The sequence below is a fragment of the Echinops telfairi genome, unplaced genomic scaffold (genome assembly GCF_000313985.2).
Source record: "Echinops telfairi isolate 266 unplaced genomic scaffold, ASM31398v2 ScPeMD7_3533;HRSCAF=4204_0, whole genome shotgun sequence".
In the NCBI taxonomy this organism is placed as follows: domain Eukaryota; kingdom Metazoa; phylum Chordata; class Mammalia; order Afrosoricida; family Tenrecidae; genus Echinops; species Echinops telfairi.
Window position 1 is genome coordinate 16,114,744 of NW_022107431.1, and position 22,298 is coordinate 16,137,041.

The window sequence follows — 22,298 nt, forward strand, 5'->3', positions numbered from 1 at the left end:
TTTACTTGGGGAACAGCAAGAATAAAAATAACATCATAATTCCGAAGACCTTAAAAGTACTTTTTAATACGTCCCATGTTTAACACCCAAAAGAGCTGTCTTAACAAATGCATGAAAAGATGAAGGATTTCTTTTTTCCTCAAATAGTTTGATTTGAGGGTAATCAGACACGGGTGTTAACCTGTACTGGGTTTGTGCTGCCAGAATCCTTTTTTCGAGGTCTACTAAGAACTGAGTCTCTCAATCCAGTGATATTTCGAAGGAAGCATTTTTCTCCCAGGTCCCTCCCTGGCTCTTGGTAAGAAGACTGTCCAAAGCCCACAGCCTGTATCATCATTCTTTGCAAGAAAAACATACCTAGAGATGGTACCTAGAAATGCTGCTGAGAACATGCCCCCATGCTCTGGCTTGCTAAGTTGCAGTTATCAGCAGTTTAGGGTAGAAAGACTCTAGGTGTGTATGAATGCAATGCTGTTGATGCCATCAGATGCCCTTGATGTTGACTTCCACCCACCCCAGGTAACAGGAGAACTGACCTGTAGGGGTTCCCAGGCTGTCATCTTGATGGAAACAGATTTCCTATCTCTCTCCCATGCAACTACAGGGTGTGTTTGGCTGGTCAACCTTTCAGTTCATGGCACAGGGTCTAAACATGGTGCTTTAACTGTTGTGCCGTGTCAGAGTATGGCAGCCTGCACACATACCTTGACTGTAGACCCCTACTGGGGAAGGGACAAAAACACCCCCATACCACCACCTGGAATGGTGGTTGGGGCTTGCTGGGAAGTCAGCACCAGCGCTTGGTGACCTTAGATACAACTCAGTGAATCCTTGCCCTGGCCTTCTCCAACTAAGAACCCCTTCTTCCACCTAGAAAGACAAAACCCTAAAAAGAGAAGGCACGTGGATATAAAGCTGACAAAGCACCAAGGCAATTCCATGCATCGTGTACGTGTTACATGCACATATTCCTGAAAAGGCCTGTAAGTGACTTTTAAACTTGGTAATGGCCATGAAAATCAGATCACGTCATGTCTGGTATGTTCTCCTTGGACAGAGTCTTCAGGATGATCTAGAGAAACAAGAGACAAGCTTACAGAAGTTTGGCTCTGTCACCAACCAACTCTTAAAGGAGTGTCACCCACCTGTGACAGAAACACTTAGCAACACGCTGAAGGAGGTCAATATGAGGTATGGGAGATGCGAGTTTTACTGTTGTGAATTATTTGTGTCCTTACGAATGAGGATGTGATCTGAACTGCCTGCCATTTTAAACCTGAATGTAATCCGGGTCTAGCCCACGCATATTTCAACTTTCAGGAAGTGAGTTTGAGGTTAAGGAAACATGAAGGAAGCTACATAGAAAGAAATCAGATCTGTTTTGCCAAACTTGGCCCTCATCCCCACGACCGGCCCTTGATCTGTCAGATTGGGACTACCACTTTTCAGTGTTCCATCTCTGTCCTCAATTCATGTTCCCATAATGCAGAGTCCTGAGAAGTGAGAGAATCAATTGCCCCATTTGGGGATAGGGGTGGCCCGCTCATGATATTGGCTCTTGCTTCCAGATGGAATCACCTGCTGGAAGAGATAGCTGAGCAGCTCCACTCCAGCAAGGCCCTGCTTCAGCTCTGGCAAAGGTACAAGGACTATTCCCAACAGTGTGCGTCCACTGTTCAGCAGCAGGAGAGTCAAAGCAATGAGCTGCTGAAGGCCGCCACCAACAAGGACCTCGGGGACGAAGAAGTTGCCGCGTGGATTCAAGACTGCAACGTATGTTCAGGAACGACCGTGTTTCTCTCACTGGCCATTCTCACGCCACATGCACATCGGGCCGGTGGAGATGGGTGCCAGCGTTTGGTGTATCTCAGTGTGTAGAACAGTTATGAGAGAGAGAGGAGAGGAGAGGAGAAAGTTTTAACTATCAAAGGGCCTGGTTGGTTCTCGAATACAGTTGTACTTGTATCACACCAAAGAGGACCCTTTCCATGGCTCATTTTTAAAGATGACTTGAGCTCCCATTTTCCCCAGCGGAGTGCATGTGAAAGATCAGGCTATCCGTTTTGCCTGAGATGGTCACTATAAAAAAATGACCATGGTGGGAATGATTCTGTAATCTTTTAAGAATCCAGGGTTAAAGGCATTGTCCATTTGGGTTCAGTACCTCTTATTCTTCACAATAATGTATTCTAAGACATGCATGGTAGAAACCAGCCTCTCTTTCCTGGTCTGTTGGTTTAAAACCCCCAAACCAACCTCACTGCCGTCAAGTAGACATGGAGTCATAGTGTCCCGATTGGATATCGTAGAACTGCCCCCATAGAGGGTCCATGTCTAAGTTCTGTTGAAGCTGACAGCCCACACCTTTCTGCGGGAGTGTTGCTGGTGGGTTTGAACCACTGACTTTATGTTTGGTGGCAAAGCACTTTAACCGCAACACCACCAGGTTTCCTTATTCATAGATATATTTTGTCTTCATAGCTTTTGACTATGTTTCCTTTTCATTTTCGCAGCCAGTAACCTACTTCAAGCCTTGTCTTATCCTTCACCTAGAACCAAAACACACAGACAAACCCACTGCTTCAGCTTGACTGGCTGTGCCTCTGTGTCCATCACCAGCAACAGGGCTCTCCCCAGGCCCTTTCTCATCAACTGTCCTCTCTCCATCGTAGAAAGAACGTGGCTGGCTGGTGTGGTGACTAGTGTATTAGACTGCTTACTGAGAGGCTGGAGGTTCAAATTCACCCTGCAGTGCCTCAGAGGAAAGACCTGGCAATCTACTCCCCCCACTCCCCCAAAGTCAGCCACTGAAAACCCTACAGAGCCCGGTGCTCCTCTGAGACACAAATGGTCACCATGAGTCAGACTGTGTAGTTGTAGATGGAAACTGGACACAGGAAAATTCCATTGATTTTCATTTTTGAGCAGAGAAGGGATGTCCCAGCAAAACTGAAGCTAGAGATACCCTGAAAAACCGATGACGATGCTCTCTTATCCTCTGCTCACCAAAACTGCCAGGATTGGGGGCAGGGGGGTCGGGTCTCCACATCCCCACTGACGGAGGCAGGCGCTGTTATACATACTACAATGCGGCCACAAGAAGGAGTCTCAGCAGGTTGATGGAAAAAGGAAATGAAAAAATAATGGACTTTTCCCAACAACTTTTTGAAGCCTTCTTGCATATCCAGAAGATACTACTAATAAATGAATTCTTCGCATAGACGATAATAATATTAAGTAGAAAAAAAATAACAGAGTAGTGTGCCAGTGACATGAGGAGGCAGGGGCACCGAAATAATGTTCCTTTTTTCTGGTGTATGTTTGTGTTTCTGCAAGTTCCCATGAACTGTTTGCTTTTTAAAAATCAAAGCTATACATATAAACTTACAAATGAACACTGGATTTTCCCCCCAAAGCTATGTATTTACATATTTTTACACAACAACCTTATCCCCTTCAAACTACGCTTCATCACACTTAATACATTTGTCAAATCTGCAATTCCGTTCTTGGAAACATTTTTCAAAGTCCTTTCTTTGATGGCTGACAGCACCTCCCTCGTTTTTTTTCTTCACCTCTTCTACATTGTCAAATTGCTGTCCTTTCATGTCCCTCTTCATTAGTGGAAATACAAAGAAGTGGCACTGAGCCAGATGAGGGAAGTAAGGTGTGTGAGGTAAGAGAGGCATGCTGGGTTTTTTTTGCCAAGAACTGGCGCACCGAGATGGCTAGGTGAGCAGGTGCATTGTCGTGGTGGCAAAACCAGTACTTTGTCTGCCACAAATCAGGCCCTTTTTTGTAGCAAACGGTTATGCAATCTTTTCAGAACCTCTAAATAGAAAGTTTGATTAACAGTCTGAGCTGGTGGAACGAGCTCTAAATGTACTACAAGTTGACATTGTTGTCCTTTTGGAAAGTTGACAGAGTGAGGATTGTCATCAATTGACATTTCACCTTTTTTGAAATGAGAAAACCACTTGTACACTTGAGTTTTTCTCATAGCACCTGCCTTGTAAGCTGTATTCAACATCACAACACTTTCTGTAGCACTTTTCCTGAGAAGTTATCAAAATTTCACAGCTGCATGCTGTTCTCTTAAATTGGCCATCACAAAAAACAAGTGAAATGCTTTTACAAAAAACTCACTATGACCAGAGAGAACCTTCCCAGATGACGCCACTAGGTGCACTAACTCAGGAGTTGCCCAATGCTTGCCTAGTAGGAAAAATACATACTATAAAAGCTCTGCCCAGTGGAGCTTTTTCCAGTTTTCTTGGGTACCCTCTTCTACATGGATATTTCTATTTAAAGATATGTTCATGCACATACTCACTATTCAAAAGAAGAGTTTGTCTCATGTTTAGGCTCCAGTGATACACATAGCACACTGATCTTTGTCTTCAGTTATACCTGGTGTGTACTCCTTTTTGTATGATTGGGTGACTACATCGATTTGTCTGCTGGATGACTGGTATCTTGCTCTCTGAAAGCAACAAGAGAAAGAGGGATTGTATCTTTGAATTAAGTTCACAGCTGATTTTAAGCCAAGGGAGTTCCACCATATAACCGTTCATGCTTTTGACTTCCATGATTGGGAAGCCTTCATTCTTTGTTTGAGAAGAATAATCTTTCTCGCAAGGCTGCCAAGAGGTAAAAACCCCTATAGATGAAAATTTCCTCACATTTTTTCCTACTTGTACGCAGTATCCTGGGAGAAGCTAAGGAGGCCCATGGGCAACCAGAACAAGTACCTTTGTTTAGTGTCACAAAGGAGAATACACTTTGAAAGCATACGCTGAGATCGCCATTGAATCTCAGCAGCTCCGAAGTTGGAGTCAAAGACCTAAGTCTGAAGACCTCTGGGTAGTCTGTGGTCATTTCAGAGTTGAAGGGGGGCGATCATCCACTCTCAAGCATATTATCTTCAAGGGAAGATTATCTTGCATAATCACTTGGCAAAAAAGATTCCAGGCCTTCCAGATGTTTGGCCTGTCGCTGTCCACCGTTGATCCTAAGACGTGCACTTACCATGTTTTCATTTTGTCTAGGAGCTCCTCAGAGGACTAGGGACCGTTAAGGATTCTCTTTTTGTTCTCCATGAGCTGGGAGAGCAACTCAAGCAACAAGTCAATGCTTCTGCTGCATCAGCCATTCAGTCTGATCAACTCTCCTTGAGTCAACACTTGGGCACCCTCGAGCAAGCTCTCTGCAAGCAGCAGACAACGCTACAGGTACAAGCTCGCATTTAGTAGGTGTTAAAAAACCAGGTGCGTGATAATGCTTGGGCGTACACACAGGAAGAGATGTTCCCACCATTGACATATGCTTCCTTCAGCAGCAGAGGATTTTTAAGTAACTAAATAAACTAAGATGGAAGTCTGCCCTCACCAACATAATTTACTCCCTAAGCCAACATATGCTTCCATGGTATGCAGTAGAATACGGTCAGTTGATAAATGCTGTGACCCTAATAATAATATTCAGTGGAACTGCCCTCACCAACATAATTTACTCCCTAAGCCAACATATGCTTCCATGGTACGCAGTAGAATACTGTCAGTTGATAAATGCTGTGACCCTAATAATAATATTCATGTTTATATGATTTACATTTGAGCAAGAATCAGAATAGTCTAAAGAAGAAAGAACAAAAAAGATCCGAGCTTTGGGAACTCTGTCCTGCTGAGGCACTTAAGAGTGGAAATCAATTCAACAGCAATAGCCGTCTATGCGAAACCTACCTGATTTTTAACTTTTTAATCTTTTATTTACCTAAGTTAATAATATATACTATGAAATTACAAACATACTTCCCTTCCTAAGTCTGAAAATATTTAATTCCTATCTGAGCCTTGCCTGCACTACCAAGTTTTATTGGAGTGTTTAAAGTAAAGCTCTGTTATCTTACATGCCTAAGCCAACATAGCTAACATTGCTGAGGTAAAAAATCAGCCTTTCTTCATTTCTTAAAGGTGCATGTTTGGTCCGGGCTGATCATCTGGCATTTGCTACAGCTTGAGCATCTGTATCTGCAAATACAAGATATATTTTCTATTTGTATATTTTAAAACCTTGGTTATACAAAATAGCTCTTCATCTGTAGACAAAACTACACCAACCTTCCAAGGACAACGCCAGAAATAACCTGAATTTCCTAAAGTACAGTATCCACTTCATACTAGAATCCTTGCTTTCGGAAAGTTTTATATTTGTCCCGAAAATTCTCTGTGCATATACTTCACAAGGTTCCAGGAAATTAAAAAATAAATGTTGAGGCTCAAGGGTTTAATGAATAAAATGCTTTATTTACATGAGCTCTGAACTAATTAAAAGACTGAAATGGATATCAGGGAGACAATTTTTTTTCTGATTTAAAAAAAATTTTATTGGGGGCTCGTACAATTCTTATCACAATCCATACATATCTCCATTGTGTCAAGCACAAATGTACATTTGTTGCCATCATCATTTTCAAAACATTTGCCTTCTACCTGAGCCCTTAATATCGGCTGCTCATTTTCCCCCTCCCTCCCCACTCCTTCCTCCTTCCTGAACCCTTCATAATTCATAAATTACTATTTTGTCATATGTTACACTGTCTGACGTCTCCCCCCCCCCCCCCGCCCTCTTCTCTGATGTCCATCCCCCTGGGAGGAGGCTATAGGTAGATTCTTGTGATAGGTTCCCCCTTTCTACCCCACATTCCCTCCACCCTCCAGGCATCGCCCCTCTCACCACCGGTCCTGGAGGGGTCATCTGCCTTGGAATCCCTGTGTTTCCAGTTGCTATCAGTACCAGTGTACATCCTCTGGTCTAGCCAGATTTGTAAGGTAGAATTGGGATCATGATAGTGAAGGGGGGGAGGGAGCATTTAAGAACTAAAGGAAAGTTATATGTGTCATTGTTGCTACACTGCACCCTGACTGGCTCATCTCCTCCCCACAACCCTTCAGTAAGGGGGTGCCCAGTTGCCTGCCAATGGGCTTTGAGTCTCCACTCTGCACTCACCCACATTTACAATGATATGATTTTTGTTCTTTGATGCTTGATCCCTGTTCCCTTCAACAGCTTGTGGTCACACAGGCTGGTGTGCTTCTTCCAGAGGGAGACAAATTTTAAAAAGAGAGAGAGAGAGAGAGAGAAAGACAATTTGATAAAAAGAATATAAAAATAATTCTAACAGCCGTGGTCTTTTTACTAACTTTCGAAATAACAATTTTCTTTTGTGGGGGGAACAAAAGGCTGGAGTTCTTGATTACGAAACCTTTGCCAAGAGTTTAGAAGGGTTGGAGGCCTGGACAGTGGAAGCTGAAGAAATCCTGCAAGGACAGGACCCTAGCCACTCGTCAGACCTCTCAACTATCCGGGAAAGGATGGAAGAGCTTAAGGTAAATGCATCAGAATTGTAACCCCATGTCTTCTCACTGCAAGCCTGAGGGAAAATTCAAAACTCCTGAGTTAGCACCACGACTAACTATGTGTTGGCAGTCCATGTAGAGCTCCTCGCCAGGACTGAGCCTGGAAAACAACCTCACATCTCCTCCAGCCCTACCTCTTGTCTCCCCACTGCCTCGGGCAACCAATTGCTGCCGAATGAACTCTTGAACCTGCTTCTCCGTCTCTCCCTTCTTGCTCCTCTACCTCACGCCGCCGTGTTGATCTGTCTTCCCAACTTGTCCAGCAGCCCCCAGGGATCTCTATGATTTTTTTGTTTACTGAATTATGAGCTATCCCAAACATTAGCTAAAGTAAATAACACCATACGGTTGGTATGCGAATTTTATCATATTTCCCCCTCCCCCCATGGAAAACTCTGAATGGGTTGCCCTTGCTCTTGGGATGAAGGTCAACATGGCTGCTGAAGTCTAGCTTAATCTGGCTCTCTCTACCTCCATAAGGGACTTGTCTTTTATTAGCATTATTACGGCTGAAAATACCCATGGCAAAATCCCCACCAAGTCAATAATTTCATCCTGGACTTTAGAGTGGCCTTGATGTCATTACTCTGGCCTCAGTTGCATTATAGTGACACCTCTCCACCTTGTCCAGCCATGTTCCACTGCTCTTTCTAACCTGTTCTGCCCTTCCTGACCCCACCTCACGTCCTCCCAAACTTCCTATCTAACCTTTCAACTGGTGTGATCCTTTCTAGAAAGTTCTTTTAAAGAGTGCCATGCGGACGCTCTTGACTGGTCAAGCTAATGTGCTGTTTGGTTCAAAGGTTTCAGGGGGGAGATGTTTCTGGTTTACGGGCTTAAATTTAAAGCTGATCGGAGGGCAGTGGTTTTCGGGGGTCATCCAGTGTGATGTCCATCCTTCCTCAACTCCAGCAAGAAAGACTGATGAGGATATAAGTCAAGTTAGTAAGGCCATAGACAGAAGCTGTGAGCCATTCACTGAAGAAGAACACACGCTGGATTCACAGCATGGCACAGCCACGGAATTCAGCTGGTAGGGAGACCCAGCCTGGCTTTCCCCTGTGTGTACCTCGGAATTTCAAGTATGTCTTTGCATGGGAGGACCACAGTTATCAGCATCTCCGTGACGTCCAACATGTGACGTGCATGGAGGAAGCTCTCCCTTGCCTGAAGGGTCTAAGTCTGTCTTTCCATCTTGGTTCCAGGGGCAGATGTTAAAATTCAGCAGTATGGCTCCAGATTTAGACCACCTGAACGAACTCGGGTACAGGTTACCCCTGAGTGACAAGGAAATCAAAAGGATGCAGAACCTGAATCGCCACTGGTCTCTCATTTCCTCGCAGACGACAGAAAGATTCAGGTAGGATAAACCCATCAGCCACTCCCTGGGACAAAGGTGTGACAGTCTGCTTCCATAAGGTTATATAGAAAACCTTAGAAACTTCCTCGGCAGGTTCACCTTGCCCTGTGGAGTCACCATAAATGAAAATTAGCTGCACAGCAGTGGATTTTGTTTGGGCTAACCAAGAGTTGTTTGGGCCAATTCAATAGAGCAGTGTACATTGTGAGCCCTTGATCTTTCTGTCTTTATCCATTCTAAGAACGTTGAACAATACCGACAAAATTAGAACTAGCAGTGGCAAAGATAAAAATGTGTAAGTGTATTTCCATGTTTAGCGTAAAGCCCAACCCACCACCTCCCAGTTAGTCCCCCTCAGAAAGACCCTGTTGGACACAGTAAAACTGTCCCTTTGGCTTTTCAAAGCTGCAAATCTCTACGGTGCCAGAAAACCCTATCTTTCTCCCATATGTTTAATGTACTAAATATTATTTTATCCAGGAGGAGAGATATCTTTTAAATAAGAATACATTCGAGGTATAGGCATGGTTTTTGTAACCACTAAAAAAATCATATTAAAAACTATTTATTGTTTTGCATTCTCCTCTTGTTTTCCCCTTTAAATTTTATCCCTTCACTGATAAGCTCTGTGGTGGTTGAATTAGACTTGGAGACAGACGAGTACTTAGTCCTGTTTTATCTGCTAGACATAGAAAAATAAGCAATTCAATAACATTAGTCTCCATCCCCTTTTCTGTCAGTAAGCTGCAGTCATTTCTGTTACAACATCAAACTTTCTTGGAAAAATGCGAAACATGGATGGAGTTCTTGGTTCAAACAGAGCAGAAACTAGCCGTGGAGATTTCAGGCAATTATCAACACCTTCTGGAACAGCAGAGGGCTCATGAGGTAAGTTCAGCCAGCAGCTTTTAAGAAAACAGGCAAAGCTTAAGGGCTGGGATGAGATACTTTAAAGCAGGCATCCTCAAACTACGGCCCGCGGGCCACATGTGGCCCGCCGAGGACATTTATCTGGCCCCCCGGGTGTTTTTGCCTCTTTTGTTTTTTCACTTCAAAATGAGATATGTGCAGTGTGCATAGGAATTTGTTCATAGTTTTTTTTTTTAACTATAGTCCGGCCCTCCAATGGGTCTGAGGGACAGTGAACTGGCCCCCTGTTTAAAAAGTTTGAGGACCCCTGCTTTAAAGCATTATGTCAGAAACTCACTGCTCATGAATAGAGTCTGACTCGCAATGACCCTGTAGGACAACATAGACCTGCCCCCTGGGGGTTACAGAGACAGAAAACCTTCACAGGAGTAGAAAAATCTCATCTTTCTCCCAAGGAGCCACTGAGATCCTCTCACTGCTGTGGCCTCTTTATACAACTCTTTCTTCAGTCTTGCCTTCTTTCTTAAGCTTAAGGTTTTGCCATCTTAATTGCAAAACTGGGCTCCTGCTCTTTGCTCTGGAGCCGAAGAGCGTCCAGTCTGCACAACCAGATGCTGGGTAAGGTGGAAACCTGTCAGAGAAGGAAGCTCACATCGTTTCCACTACAAAGAATGATAGGAAAGGGGTCGGACTGCAGCCTGTCAAAGGCCGAAATGTGAGAGACCCAGAAACACAAGGCCAGCGCCTTCAGTTCTGACTCTCACAGTCCACAGGACTCTGCACTAGGCAAGGGCAGAGGAGTTCAGGGATTCAGTGCTCCTTCCTGGGAAAGCGGCACAGTGGGGTCAACCTTGGGCTGCTACCTGAAAGGTCATCAGTCTGAATCCAAAGGCCATCCTGCAGGAGAAAGAGGGAGCGATCTTCTCCCATAAAGAGCTACAACTTTGCAAACCCTAGGGAGCAGTTCCAGGCGGCCCTGCAGCTTTGCTGTGAGTTAGAATCAACTCCCCAGCAGTGGATAAGGTGGAGCTGGGATAACGTGGAATAAAGTAACAATGGGTGCAGAATTTCTTTCAGGGGTGCCAGAAATGTTCTGAAGTTGATATCAGTGAGGGTGATACAACTCTAAAAATGTCAAAAGCCGTCAAATTGTAAACTTTAAATGGACGATGTGTCTACTATGTGAATTAAATCTAAATTAAGTTGTAAACCAAAATGACAATGGAAAGCCCTGAAAATAGTGAAATAATTGTATTAACCTAATTATATTGAACAGGAGCCTTGGTGGTGTAGTGGTTATACTTTGGGCTGTGCTTCACATGGTCGGCAGTTCAAAACCACCACCACCAACTCCACGGGAGAAAGACTGGGCTTTTTAGTCCCATTAACAGGTATAGCCTCAGGAACCCACACGGGGGCCACGATGACTCAGCATGGACTCAAAGTCAGCAAGTTTGGTGTGGTTAATTGTATTCAAAAGGAGCGCTGGTGACACCACAGGTTAACCATTGGGCTACCAACCGGAAGGTCAGTTCTTCAGCCACAACCCAGGAGAAAGGTGGGGCTGCCTGCTCCCGCAAAGACGGACAATCAGAGAAACCCTAGAGAGAGATTCTACTCTGTCCTATAGGGTCTCTATGAGTCGGAATTGACTCAGACAGACAGTGGGCTTTGATTCCATTGAAAACAGTACATCTTTGGGCAAGGAGGACAGAACGTGTTTTCCCCTTTTAAAGGTATTAAGCTCTTCTCTGTACCTAAAAATGGGGCTGTTCTGCATATGGGATATAGTAGCAAGCACATAAGAGGGCATCGGCTAACGTTATGGTGTTGCCTTTCAAAGCAAGAGGGCAAGAGGACTGTCCTTTAAGGACTTGGTTTCAGTTCACCAAATCCATACTTTTATCTTCATGCCTGGCTGCCTGCGTGCTTCAGAACTCATTGATTCCTACACTGCAGGGTCACAGAGAGAGCCCAGGATGGCGGAAGGGGTTGTTATGAGTCTGGATGAGATCAGAATATTTGGGGAGCTCTCCTCAGAGGATGGGACCTAGAAAGAGGACTTCTAAAATGTGTTCTTGTTTCCAATGCTAGCTGTTTCAAGCAGAGATGTTCAGCCGTCAGCAGATTTTGCACTCCATCATCCTGGACGGGCAGCGTCTGCTGGAGCAAGGGCAAGTTGATGACCGGTAGGTTTCATGATAAAGGAAGGTTCCGGTAAATTGGTCATTTTCTTTTTAATGAGCAGATTAGGAGGTATTGAGCCAATCTTCCTAAGGCAATTGGGCAGCAGTGGAGTCTAAGTAATTGGAGGAAAGGACTTATCTGAATCTCTGAAATGACTTGAGTATTGAATTTTTCTAAAGAACTGCTATTATACTGTATGAAGGACATAGAGTAATTGGAAAGCAGCTAGCCAACCTAAGCTAGTCATCTGTAGGGGCCGGCCTTCATGAACAGGTCAGAAGGAATTGGATCAGCGAGGTTGTGTGGGTTTATAAACAGATGTGTCTAATATTCTCATAGAATTGTGGAAATGCTATACCTAAGTGGAGCTTGGCTACCACTAGTTCATCTCTCTCCCTCAGAGATGGAAAACCTGAGGCCCAGAAAGGTGAGCTGAGGTGACCAAGGTCATATAACTCAATAGCAGCCGAATCTGGCCTCGAACCCAGTGGATCTGAATTTTATTTAGTGTTGAATCAGTCAGCCTTCCCATACTGCCTATATCAGTCTTGCTTGAGCATAGTTTGCTAATTATCAGATGACGTTCAACATGAAATCCTGCTTTTTCTTAATTTATGCGGAAGATTCTCCCTTTATTAAAACTTCTGTTCTAAAACCCACTTGCCTCTTTTTCAAGCTTTTGTGACTTGTGAACTAACCATTTTCATAACATATCTACATCTTTGGAGAACAAACTTTACTATAGCTTGCCTACTTTCTGAGTTACACTTGGGTTATCACCCCTCTTGCCAGTGGGTTGGCTCCGATTCATGATGACCCCACGTGAGTTAGAGAACTGTGCCCTGTAGTTTTCACCGGCTGAGATCACCAGACCATTCTTCTGAGGTGCCTGGAGATGAACTCACGGCCTCAACCTTTTGACTAGCAATCGGATGTTTAATGGTTCATACACACCCAGGGAATCTCCCTGAGCCAATAAGCCTAGGCGATTTTCTTACATAGAAGTATCTTTCCCATGTTTAGGATTAGAAGTTGTAATTAAAATAAGCTTGTTGTTTTGTTTATTCCAAAAACATTTTTTTCCAGAAATAAATCATTATTTTATTGAAATGCTTTTAATGTTTTGGAAGCATTTTCCATTTTTAACTGGCTCTTTCTTTGGAAGCACTTGAAAGACTTTTGTGGTTAAGGTTGGAACAACAAAATGTGATACCATATTTATTCTGTTCTAAGGCAGCCAAATTTCCATGTAAGCTTTACTGAGAAGGCAAGGCCATCAAAATAAAATAAATCAGAATGCAGTTAACTTTTATCTTTTTGCTTTATTTTCCCTTAGCCAACACTACAACAATAGTATAAGCGTTTGAGTCATTAAGCAAAATAAAATGTAAAATTCAGGTGCAAGCCAGCAGCTGTTAAGCCTTAAGCAGAGAATTTAGGAAAGGAGATAGGAGTGCTGGACCTGAAGAGAAAGAATTTTTAAAATTACAAGTTAAAAAAAAAGAACATTCAACTGGAGCATGTTGAACACAGGACGACCCCCAATTCTAAGTGTATTGTGTTCTGAACGTTATTTTGTAAGTTTGGGTTTTAGAGCTTCAACTTCTGAAGTTGGAACAATGTTGTTTTAAGTAGATACTGCAGCGGCAGGTCATTCAGGACAGTTTGATTATACAAAGGAGAATAAGCTCTCAAAAGAGGTCTTGGATAGTTGATGGGTGGGTCGCCTGAACCCACCCAGAAGAGATCTCGGATAGTTGATGGGTGGGTCACCTGAACCAACCCAGAAACTCTTTGAAAGACAAGATCCCACTCTAATTCCAACAAAACAGCCATCAACAAAATCAGCCATTGTGGAGTACAATTCCATTCCAGCACACATGGGGGCGCCATGAGCCAGCTGGGGCTCAACAGCAACTGGCTGTTGGTTGGCTCTTCCAAGCACTAAAACCCTCTCAGGGCTAACCTTCTACACTTCCAGGTATAGAAGCTACACTTCAGGCTTCTACACAGTCAGAAGGTGCTTGCAACGTTGAGGAATATCCCAGGAACCTAACTCATTGCATGTGGAATCTCATCGCCAGTGATTACAGATATCACACTTACTGCTCACAACTAGGCGTGACTACCAAATCTGACTCTAAAATGAGAGTGTATGATACTTGTTTTCCTGCAGCTTCCCCTCATTACTTTGAACTGCAAGCACCGGTCACCTTCTGGCGGTGTTTGGCACTGACTATGTATCTAGCCCATCCTTGTTGGGCTGTAGTTTTTACTGCTCAGATGACAGTTTGGGGAGGCCTGGTGGTGTGTAATGGGTTATGAATTGGGCTGCTAACCACGAGGTCAGCAGTTCTAAACAACCAGCCACTCCTTAGGAGAAAGATGAAGCTTTCTGCGCCCATAAAGGGTTACAGTCTTGGAAGCCCACAGGGGCAAGGCTACCTTGTCCAAAGGGTCCCTGTGAGCCAGACCCAACTGGAGGGCAGTGAGTTTATGTCTTCACCTTTCTGTTTAGGTCGAGTCACTAAACATATTTTTAAGAATAAGGACAATTTGGTAACAGAATCAAAGGGTATCGTTGTCCTGGATAATAGAGTATACGAATATCGGAATAAGCCCAATCTTTATTTGAAGCCATGCTCAAGAAGCGAGATCGTCATATCTTAGGGGGAAACAAAACAGATATCATCAAGAAAATGCAAAGCCTCAGCTAAGTCTACATGGAAGAAGCACACCAGCCTGTGTGACCCATTAATCATATCTAAAGGCAACGGAGGGAATGGTATCAGAGCTTAAGTTGTGAAAAGTCAGTTTGCAGAAGGTGATGGATGACAGTGGAGTCCAAAATCCATTCACAGGACCCACCTGTTGATTAAGCCTCTGGTGATTCCCCTCCGACCCTAGTCACAGGATGTGAATAGTCGTGTTATCACTATAGACAGAGAGCATCGTAAGGTGGATCATGGCAGGTGGTTAGATTAGAATATAATAGCTTATCATTTGATTTTTCTTTGGTCCCGTTTTCAAGCTATTGCAGTTTTTAAAAAAAATGACGGGGAGATATATTAGTGATGCCTCTGGTGAATCCCTTCTGGGCATCTAGACCCGGGAGGAGCACGGAGTGTGGATTCTTGCAGGCGCACTCAGGGCACAGTGTAACACCCTGTCATTTGATCTCCCTCTTGACCCATTTTGAATTCATTCTAGTTCTTACTCTTTTCTGGTTTCTTTTCAGTTGAGGTTTTTCTGTTTTACTTTGTAATTGTTTTTGGGTTTTTTCCCCCAGTATGTTTTTCTGTATATGAAATCTAGGATAAGTAAATTGATAGAGGTAATAACTGAATTAATGGTTCCTTGGGGACATGGCAGGGGAGATTGGGGTGACATGGGGAGCTAATAACAATTTGTACAAGAAAGAAGATAATGTTCTAAAATTGAGTGTGGTGATTGTAGACCTTTTAATATGATGGAACTATTGAATTCTACAATACGTGCATTATCTGTCAGTAAAATGGTTTTACAAAAGAAAATACCAAGGTTTAGCTTTAGTGCTAAACTGTGCAAACAGCCCTGTCATCTGTTTGATGTGGGGCCTGCCTTACTAGCCAGTTCTAGGGGTACCGATCGAAGGCTGTAGGAAAGTTCTGCCTGAGCTGCTGGTCTTTTTCAAAGTCAGAATGCACAGGCGTAAGAAAAGAGAAATTAAATTCTCAGCCATATCTATTACCTCTCAGGATATGAGCCCCCGTTACACCATTGGGGAGGACTGGTGGTGCTGCTAGGTCCCATCGGGTCGGCTCCGACCCATAGCGACCCTGTGCACCACAGAACAAAACTCTGCCCGATCCTGCGCCATCCCCACACCTGTTCCTGTGCCCGAGCCCATTGCTAGCCGCCACTGTGTCCACCCGTCTCCATGAGGGCCTTCCTCTTTGACGCTGCCCCTGCCCTTTGCCATACATGAGGCTTTCTCCAGGGCCTGGTCTCTTCTGACAACATATCCAAAGCACGCAAGAAGCGGTCTTACTTTTCTAAGTAAAGCAAGCTGAAGGAAGTGGATTTAAGGAGCCGAATGGGAAATTCCAATCCGTAGGTGAAATACTTAACTGAAGAGTGGCTGTACTCATTGTGAGGGATGCTCAGACGCAGTCTCAGGAGTTGTGTTTTTAAAGATAATTTTAAATCCCACTCTTTCATTTAATAAGCTTAAGGATACCTGGTGGCATCGTGGTTGAAGCCCTTGGGACGCTACTCAACCACTTTACAGGGAAAAAAAAGGAGACTGTCCCCACCGTTAAGGGTCTCCTGCACCACATTGCCAGCTTGTGATTCGTAGCCATCAAGACGGTTTTTTTTAGGAGCCTCTTTTCTGCATCTCAGTGGGACAGCCTTTCTGTTTCTCCTTTATGACATGGTTACTTGGAAATGAACATGTGAAGCCATCCCTGCCAATTCCTTTGTAAGAAGGGGCCTCCCTCTGCCCCACTGATCAATAAAGCTGTAATTAGTTTGCTGGTTAAAAAATAAATTAAAAAGATGTATCACCTTGCCACCCCCCAGGAGCTGTTCTACTTTGTCCTGTAGGCTCCCGAAGAGTCAGAGTTGACTGTTGGTTGTGGCTCTGGTTTTAGGATTCTAGCTAAACTCACCCAGTGTCACCTTTCCAGAGGGGCTTATGTTTCCAGCTGAAGACAGAGGTATACACAAGTCCTTCCCCACCATTTTCCTGCCTCGGCACATATCATGAAGCCTGTGCTTGGCATTTGCAGCCCCTGCCTGGCCCCTGCCGCATACCACGCCCCCCCACCCACACCCCATCTGTAGTGAATGGCCATGAGGGTTTTTGTTTTTTTCCAGAAAACCAGCAAGCCAGGAGCCCTGGCGGCAAAGGTTAAGCTCTCGACTACTAACCCAGTGTTTTTTCCCGTTCAACCCCCCGGAAACTCAGCGTGAGAAAGACTTCCCAATCCGCTGCCTTCAAGATTGTTACTGGGTGCGGGCAAGTCTGTTCCAGCGCCCGCGGCAGAGGAGACTTGCTCCCATGGAGTTTTGTGATGCTGTGTTGTTGCTAGGTGCCATCAACTTGATTTCAACTCACAGAACCCCACACTCTCCGGTCCTGTGCCTTCCTCACAATTGTGCTCAGGTTTGAGCCCATTATTGTAGCCGCTGTATGGTCCATCAAAGGCCTTTCTTTTTCTCTGCCCCATCCACTTTACAAAGCATGATGCCCTTCTCCAGGCACCAGAGAGGCAAGGATGGCAAGACTTCTTATCACATAGGGTTTTCTAGGTATAATATTTATGAGAATAAATCACTAGGTCTTTCTCCTCGGAGCCACTGAGTGGGATTGAACTGCCACCTTTTCAGTTAGCAGCTGACCGTTGAGCTGCGCAGCCTAGAAAATCCTAAGGGGGGGTGGGGGCAGTTCTGTTTTATTGCATTAGGTTGTGAAGTGCCTAAAATCCACACCAGGGTACCTAACAATGCCTTCAGTCCTACTGATCCATAAAGACACTGATCATTTGCAAACACAGTCATTTCCATGTTATTCATTTTTAAAATGACCTACAATAGACCCGCTAGCCGATTGCAGCAGGGTGCTTGAAACCTGCTGCCCTGGGTCACCTCTTGGGTCACTAATTAGGTGGGCGGTGACTGGTTATTTCAGTGCAACTACAGAGGAGTGCTTCTCACCACGGGATGACCGACTTCATCCACAGGGACGAGTTCAACCTGAAGTTGACGCTGCTCAGTAACCAGTGGCAGGGTGTGATTCGCAGAGCCCAGCAGCGGCGTGGCATCATCGATAGCCAGATTCGCCAGTGGCAGCGCTATCGGGAGATGGCAGAGAAGCTCCGCAAATGGCTGGGTGAAGTGTCCTATTTACCCACGAGTGGTCTCAGAAGCGTCCCTGTCCCCCTGCAACAAGCAAGGGCCCTCTTTGATGAAGTGCAGGTAAGGTGTAAAACCGCGCTGTGGTTACACCTCTTGTGTGTTTCCGCTGCCCACTTGACCCTAACCTCAGTTCTCCAGAGGAATGGTGGAGTGCCCATAGCATCGGAACAAACAGGGATCTCAAATGTCAGCAGAAACTCGCAAAATGAATGCAGGACAAAGCTCGCCTTGAAGGCTGGTGTGCCATTCAGCCCCAGCCTCTCCCCAGATCACGCGCTGAGGCCACCCAACAGCTCAGTGGATGGGAAGGCAAGATCAGGAAAACGTAACATTGATGATAATCATGCAGAGACGATTTTAATGGGCAACTTGCATACATCTCGCAGAGACGATAAAGGGCGCCGGGCAGTGAGATGCTACCTCCCTTCCGAGGGAGCCTCCTACTTTCACCAGCCCGAGCAGCTGGACTCGGACAGACAGACAGGGCCCAGCACGCTGAGACATCTGTCCTAGTGGACGGCATGGACGTCTCCTCCTTTAAGGCTGCCCTGCTGCTCCTCCTCCTCCCTTCTCTGGGAGTCCTCACTCACAGGGTGGACATCTCCCACCCCGACCAGCAGAAAGGGATCAAATGGGGATCGACCGGTCACCTCCATTCTCCTAGGAGAATGTGGCTATAGATCCATCTGCCTGTTGGATTTATTTCCCTGTGTTGTACAGACACCGTGCACTCAGAGAGTCCAAATGGAGTCAGTTGTCTTTATACCAACAATTCCCATTCAGGTTCCGTCTCTCTCCCAGGGAATGTCATCACCACCTCCCTGCTCTACCAGTCTGGGAGTCCCAGAGTCACTCTATGGCTGTATCTCCCTTCTCTGTCTACACTCCCCACATCCAACCTGCTCCATGGCCTCATGCCCACAGTCCCTGCCCTAGGTTACTTGCTCAGCCTGTCTTTCCTAGAAAGAAAATAATAAATTCCCACCAAGTCTTAGGACAGCCAATGTATGTTCTAATTCTCTTTGAGTTTCCACCCTATTGCAAACTTATTTTATTAACACGTAAATCCAAAAGGAGGGTTTCCTGCTTAATATTCTTTTATGAATCCCATTGACTTTTCCTCCCCACACCCCATTGTTAGAAACTAGCCCATGTGCTACAGAAGCATTGAATCAGCTTCACTGTTACCCTCCCCGCTTTGTAACCACTCAGACCAGTGTTTAGATCTGTTTAGAAGAAGGCATCCCGAGGGGGTTCAAGGCTGCGACTTGTTGCTTTAATCTATTTATTTAAAAACCAACTTCTTGTGTCTCACCTTCTCCCATGCTCACATATACATGCATTACTCTAGTCACAGAAAGCCATATCTAATTTCCTGAAGGCATCATTTTGTCATTTGCAGAGCATATCTGTCCCTGCTTGGGGCCCCTCTCCCCTTCTTGTCTTCACACGAAACCCAAATCAAACCCATCGGTGTCAAGGGCCTCTTCAGAATCGGGGAAAAAGGACCTCAGGGGGCTCCCAAAGCTGTTGTCTCACTAAAAGCAGACTGCCAAATTTCTCTCCCATGGAGAAGCTAGTGAGTTGAAACCACCGATCTTTAGTCGGCAGCCAAGCACTGCGGTGCCCACAGGACTCCTTAGCTTTCATCACAATGGGTCTTTTCAAATCGATTTGCGACCATGCCTTTCAAGATGCAGTGAGCCCTTACCACTTTGAAGAAACTTCCTTTGCCTCTCTGGGGCAAAGCTCTCTGAGAAGCTTTCTTCTCCTGCAGAGAGTGACAGTCTCGGGAAGCCACAGGGGCAGTTCTACCCTGACCACTAGGGTGGGTCTCTCTGAGTTGGAAATGACGTGATGGCAGTGAGTTTGTATGTTTGTAGGGTTTGAACAGTCAAACTTCCTGTTAGCCACTGAATCATTCTTCTACCAGGACTCCTTAAGACAAAATTTAGGATTTTTTCAAAATGCTTGTGTAACGGGGCCAGGGTGGAGAAGAGAACAAGACAGTAAAACATTGTCTGGTCCCTTTCAGTTCAAAGAGAAAGTCTTCCTGCGGCAGCAAGGCAGCTACATCCTGACGGTGGAGGCCGGCAAGCAGCTCCTGCTCTCGGCGGACAGTGGGGCCGAGGCTGCCCTGCAGGGAGAGCTCCTGGAAACCCAGGAGAAGTGGAAGTCCGCCAGTGTGCGCTTGGAGGAGCAGAAGAGACAGCTGGCCTTCTTGTTGAGAGTGAGTGGAGTTCTTGCCTCCTACGGAGGCGGAGGCGCGTCTGGTCCTCAGGCCCTGATGGCGGTACTCAAGGCCCCTTTTCCAGCAATACTGCTGCCTCTCACGGCCAGCCACGTAGTGTCTGAAGTAATGCAGAGGTCCTTCAGAAAGCACTCGGGCCTCCCTGACTTGAGACTTTGTTCTGTCTTGCTGGAAACGGCAAGTTTCCCAAACCACAGCATTTTGGTCCTTCCCGAAACATCTCCCTTCAAAGTAGTATAAGTCTCATAAAACTGTCCCATCTGTGAATTCTGATTAATGGTCAGTACTAAGCCCCAAGCCACGTGATGCCTTTATAAATCCAGACAGGAATTCAGAGGAGAGTCCACCACACCCTCATCTAAGTGGTTTTCAAGATTAGCATCTCTCATTTTATAGCAGGGGGAAACTTACCCAAGAGGCTCCTGAGAGCATCTTGGATATCCTAGCAAGTTGCTACGAGATAAGATCGCTAGTAGATATATTAAGCCCTTAGTTCAGCAGTTCTCAACCGTGGGTCGCCATCCTTTTGAGGGTCAAATCACCCTTTCACAGGGGTCACCCGATTCATAACAGTAGCAGAATTACAGTTATGACGTAGCAATAATTTTATGTTTGGGGGTTCACCACAACATGGGGATCTGTATTAAAGGGTCGCGGCATGAGGAAGGTTGAGAACCACTGCCTTCATCGGATAGATTGCATAGGGATCTCTCAATACAGTGAGGAAGACATAGGCTTATCCAGACCTCCCACAATTTGCTTTTTCTCTCTCATGCACTCCAAATTTACACGTAATTAAATGCATAAAACCCACTCTGCAATCCAGTTGATTCTGACTCAGCGTGTCCCTATCGGACAGGGAAGATCTGCCCCTGTGGGTTTCTAAGACTGTAACTCTTTACGGGAGTATAAAGCTTTGTCTTTCTCCCGATTCAATGCACAAGTAAGTAGTTAATAAAGTCTCTAAAGAGAGATAAATTCTAGTCACCACTAAGTGACAGACTCAATAAATTAAATAACTGCGCTAACCTAAGTCTCAGTGTCCTCATTTGTAGATTGGGTATAATTATACCTTCTTCATGTGGCCGTGGGCAAATTAGTGAAATAATGAAGGAAAATTGTGTGACCCAGTACCCAGCATATATTAGACAATCAATCAATGGCAGTAATGACCTTTGTTGATGTTATTGTCATCATTTGTTAAAGCAAACAATGCTATATGATAAAGCTCATATAAAGTTTTTTATATATAAATTGATAATTAGCAACATTTTAATAAGATTATCTAAGGAATTTGAAGTTAGCTTATCACTTCCTATTTTGCAACCAAAAGTATAACTAAGTTTAAAATGGAAGAGACTATGTTTTGAAAGACTTAAACTTGTCATACATACCCATTGAGGTTTATTTAATCATATATTACAGTATTGAATTTTATTTAATAATATATCACAGTAAGAACCAGGACGAAAGACCACGCTTTCAATTCTCATAAAGCGTTTCATTCTTGTCTGATGTGTTCTGTATGAGTGGAAATCAACTCAATAACAGTGAGTGGCTTAGTTAGTTAGTTACAACAGGAAATAATTCATGTCAAAATCAAAAAGTCACTTAATTTCTACAATGAACTTTTTATACACAGCGCAGTTTATCAGTAATATGATACTGCTGATTTTTTCTTTTTTGCTTTCAGGAAATGATTAAACACATTGTATCTCTTTCCGTAAAGGACATGTTAATCATACATTTTTCTTTATCTGTGATGTGATTTTGGACACAGTGCCAAAACTTAATAGCGCGTACTGGTTGAGTCCCTGGGTTTGCCTTTCATGGCAGCCTCTGGCGGTAAGAAAAGCAGAGATTTGGTGATGGCTTCAGAACCTAAGCCGTCTTTGGAAGGGGAAATTCCTATTGTTTCTTGTTAAATAAGAGCGATCTATTGGATCACCCACTAGCTCCTGTGTGCCTAAAATGTATGAAACCCAAGTTTAACGTTTGTACAGCATCATTTTAGAGACATCATTGTAGTCCAGCTCTCCACCACAACTGTCATACTGATCTCTTTTGTAATGAAGATATTCAAGACCTTGTCTCACATGCTCAGGAGAGACCAGTCCCTAGGAAAAGAGTCCCTAGCAGTATCATGGTTAGTACAGTACAGACTCAGGGAAAGAGAGGAAAAGCCTCAACAGAGTGGAATGATGCAGTTGCTACAAACATGGGCCCAAACACAACCACATTTGTGAGGCTGGCACAGGACCAAGCAGTGTATCGTTCTGTTGTAACAATACCTTTTTAACTTTTAAGCTAA

At 44.6% G+C, this 22,298-nt stretch overlaps 1 protein-coding gene across 1 annotated transcript in view; it reads left to right on the forward strand.

The window, feature by feature from the left end:
- SYNE1 (spectrin repeat containing nuclear envelope protein 1) overlaps positions 1–22,298 on the forward strand; it is a 326,773-nt gene that overhangs the window by 212,225 nt on the left and 92,250 nt on the right. The window contains exons 78-86 of the mRNA XM_045294717.1: positions 1,058–1,191; positions 1,569–1,773; positions 5,049–5,231; positions 7,242–7,388; positions 8,624–8,778; positions 9,519–9,666; positions 11,743–11,837; positions 17,562–17,796; positions 19,772–19,966. Coding sequence (XP_045150652.1) covers positions 1,058–1,191; positions 1,569–1,773; positions 5,049–5,231; positions 7,242–7,388; positions 8,624–8,778; positions 9,519–9,666; positions 11,743–11,837; positions 17,562–17,796; positions 19,772–19,966 — 1,497 coding nt within the window. The remainder of the gene's footprint in view (positions 1–1,057; positions 1,192–1,568; positions 1,774–5,048; positions 5,232–7,241; positions 7,389–8,623; positions 8,779–9,518; positions 9,667–11,742; positions 11,838–17,561; positions 17,797–19,771; positions 19,967–22,298) is intronic.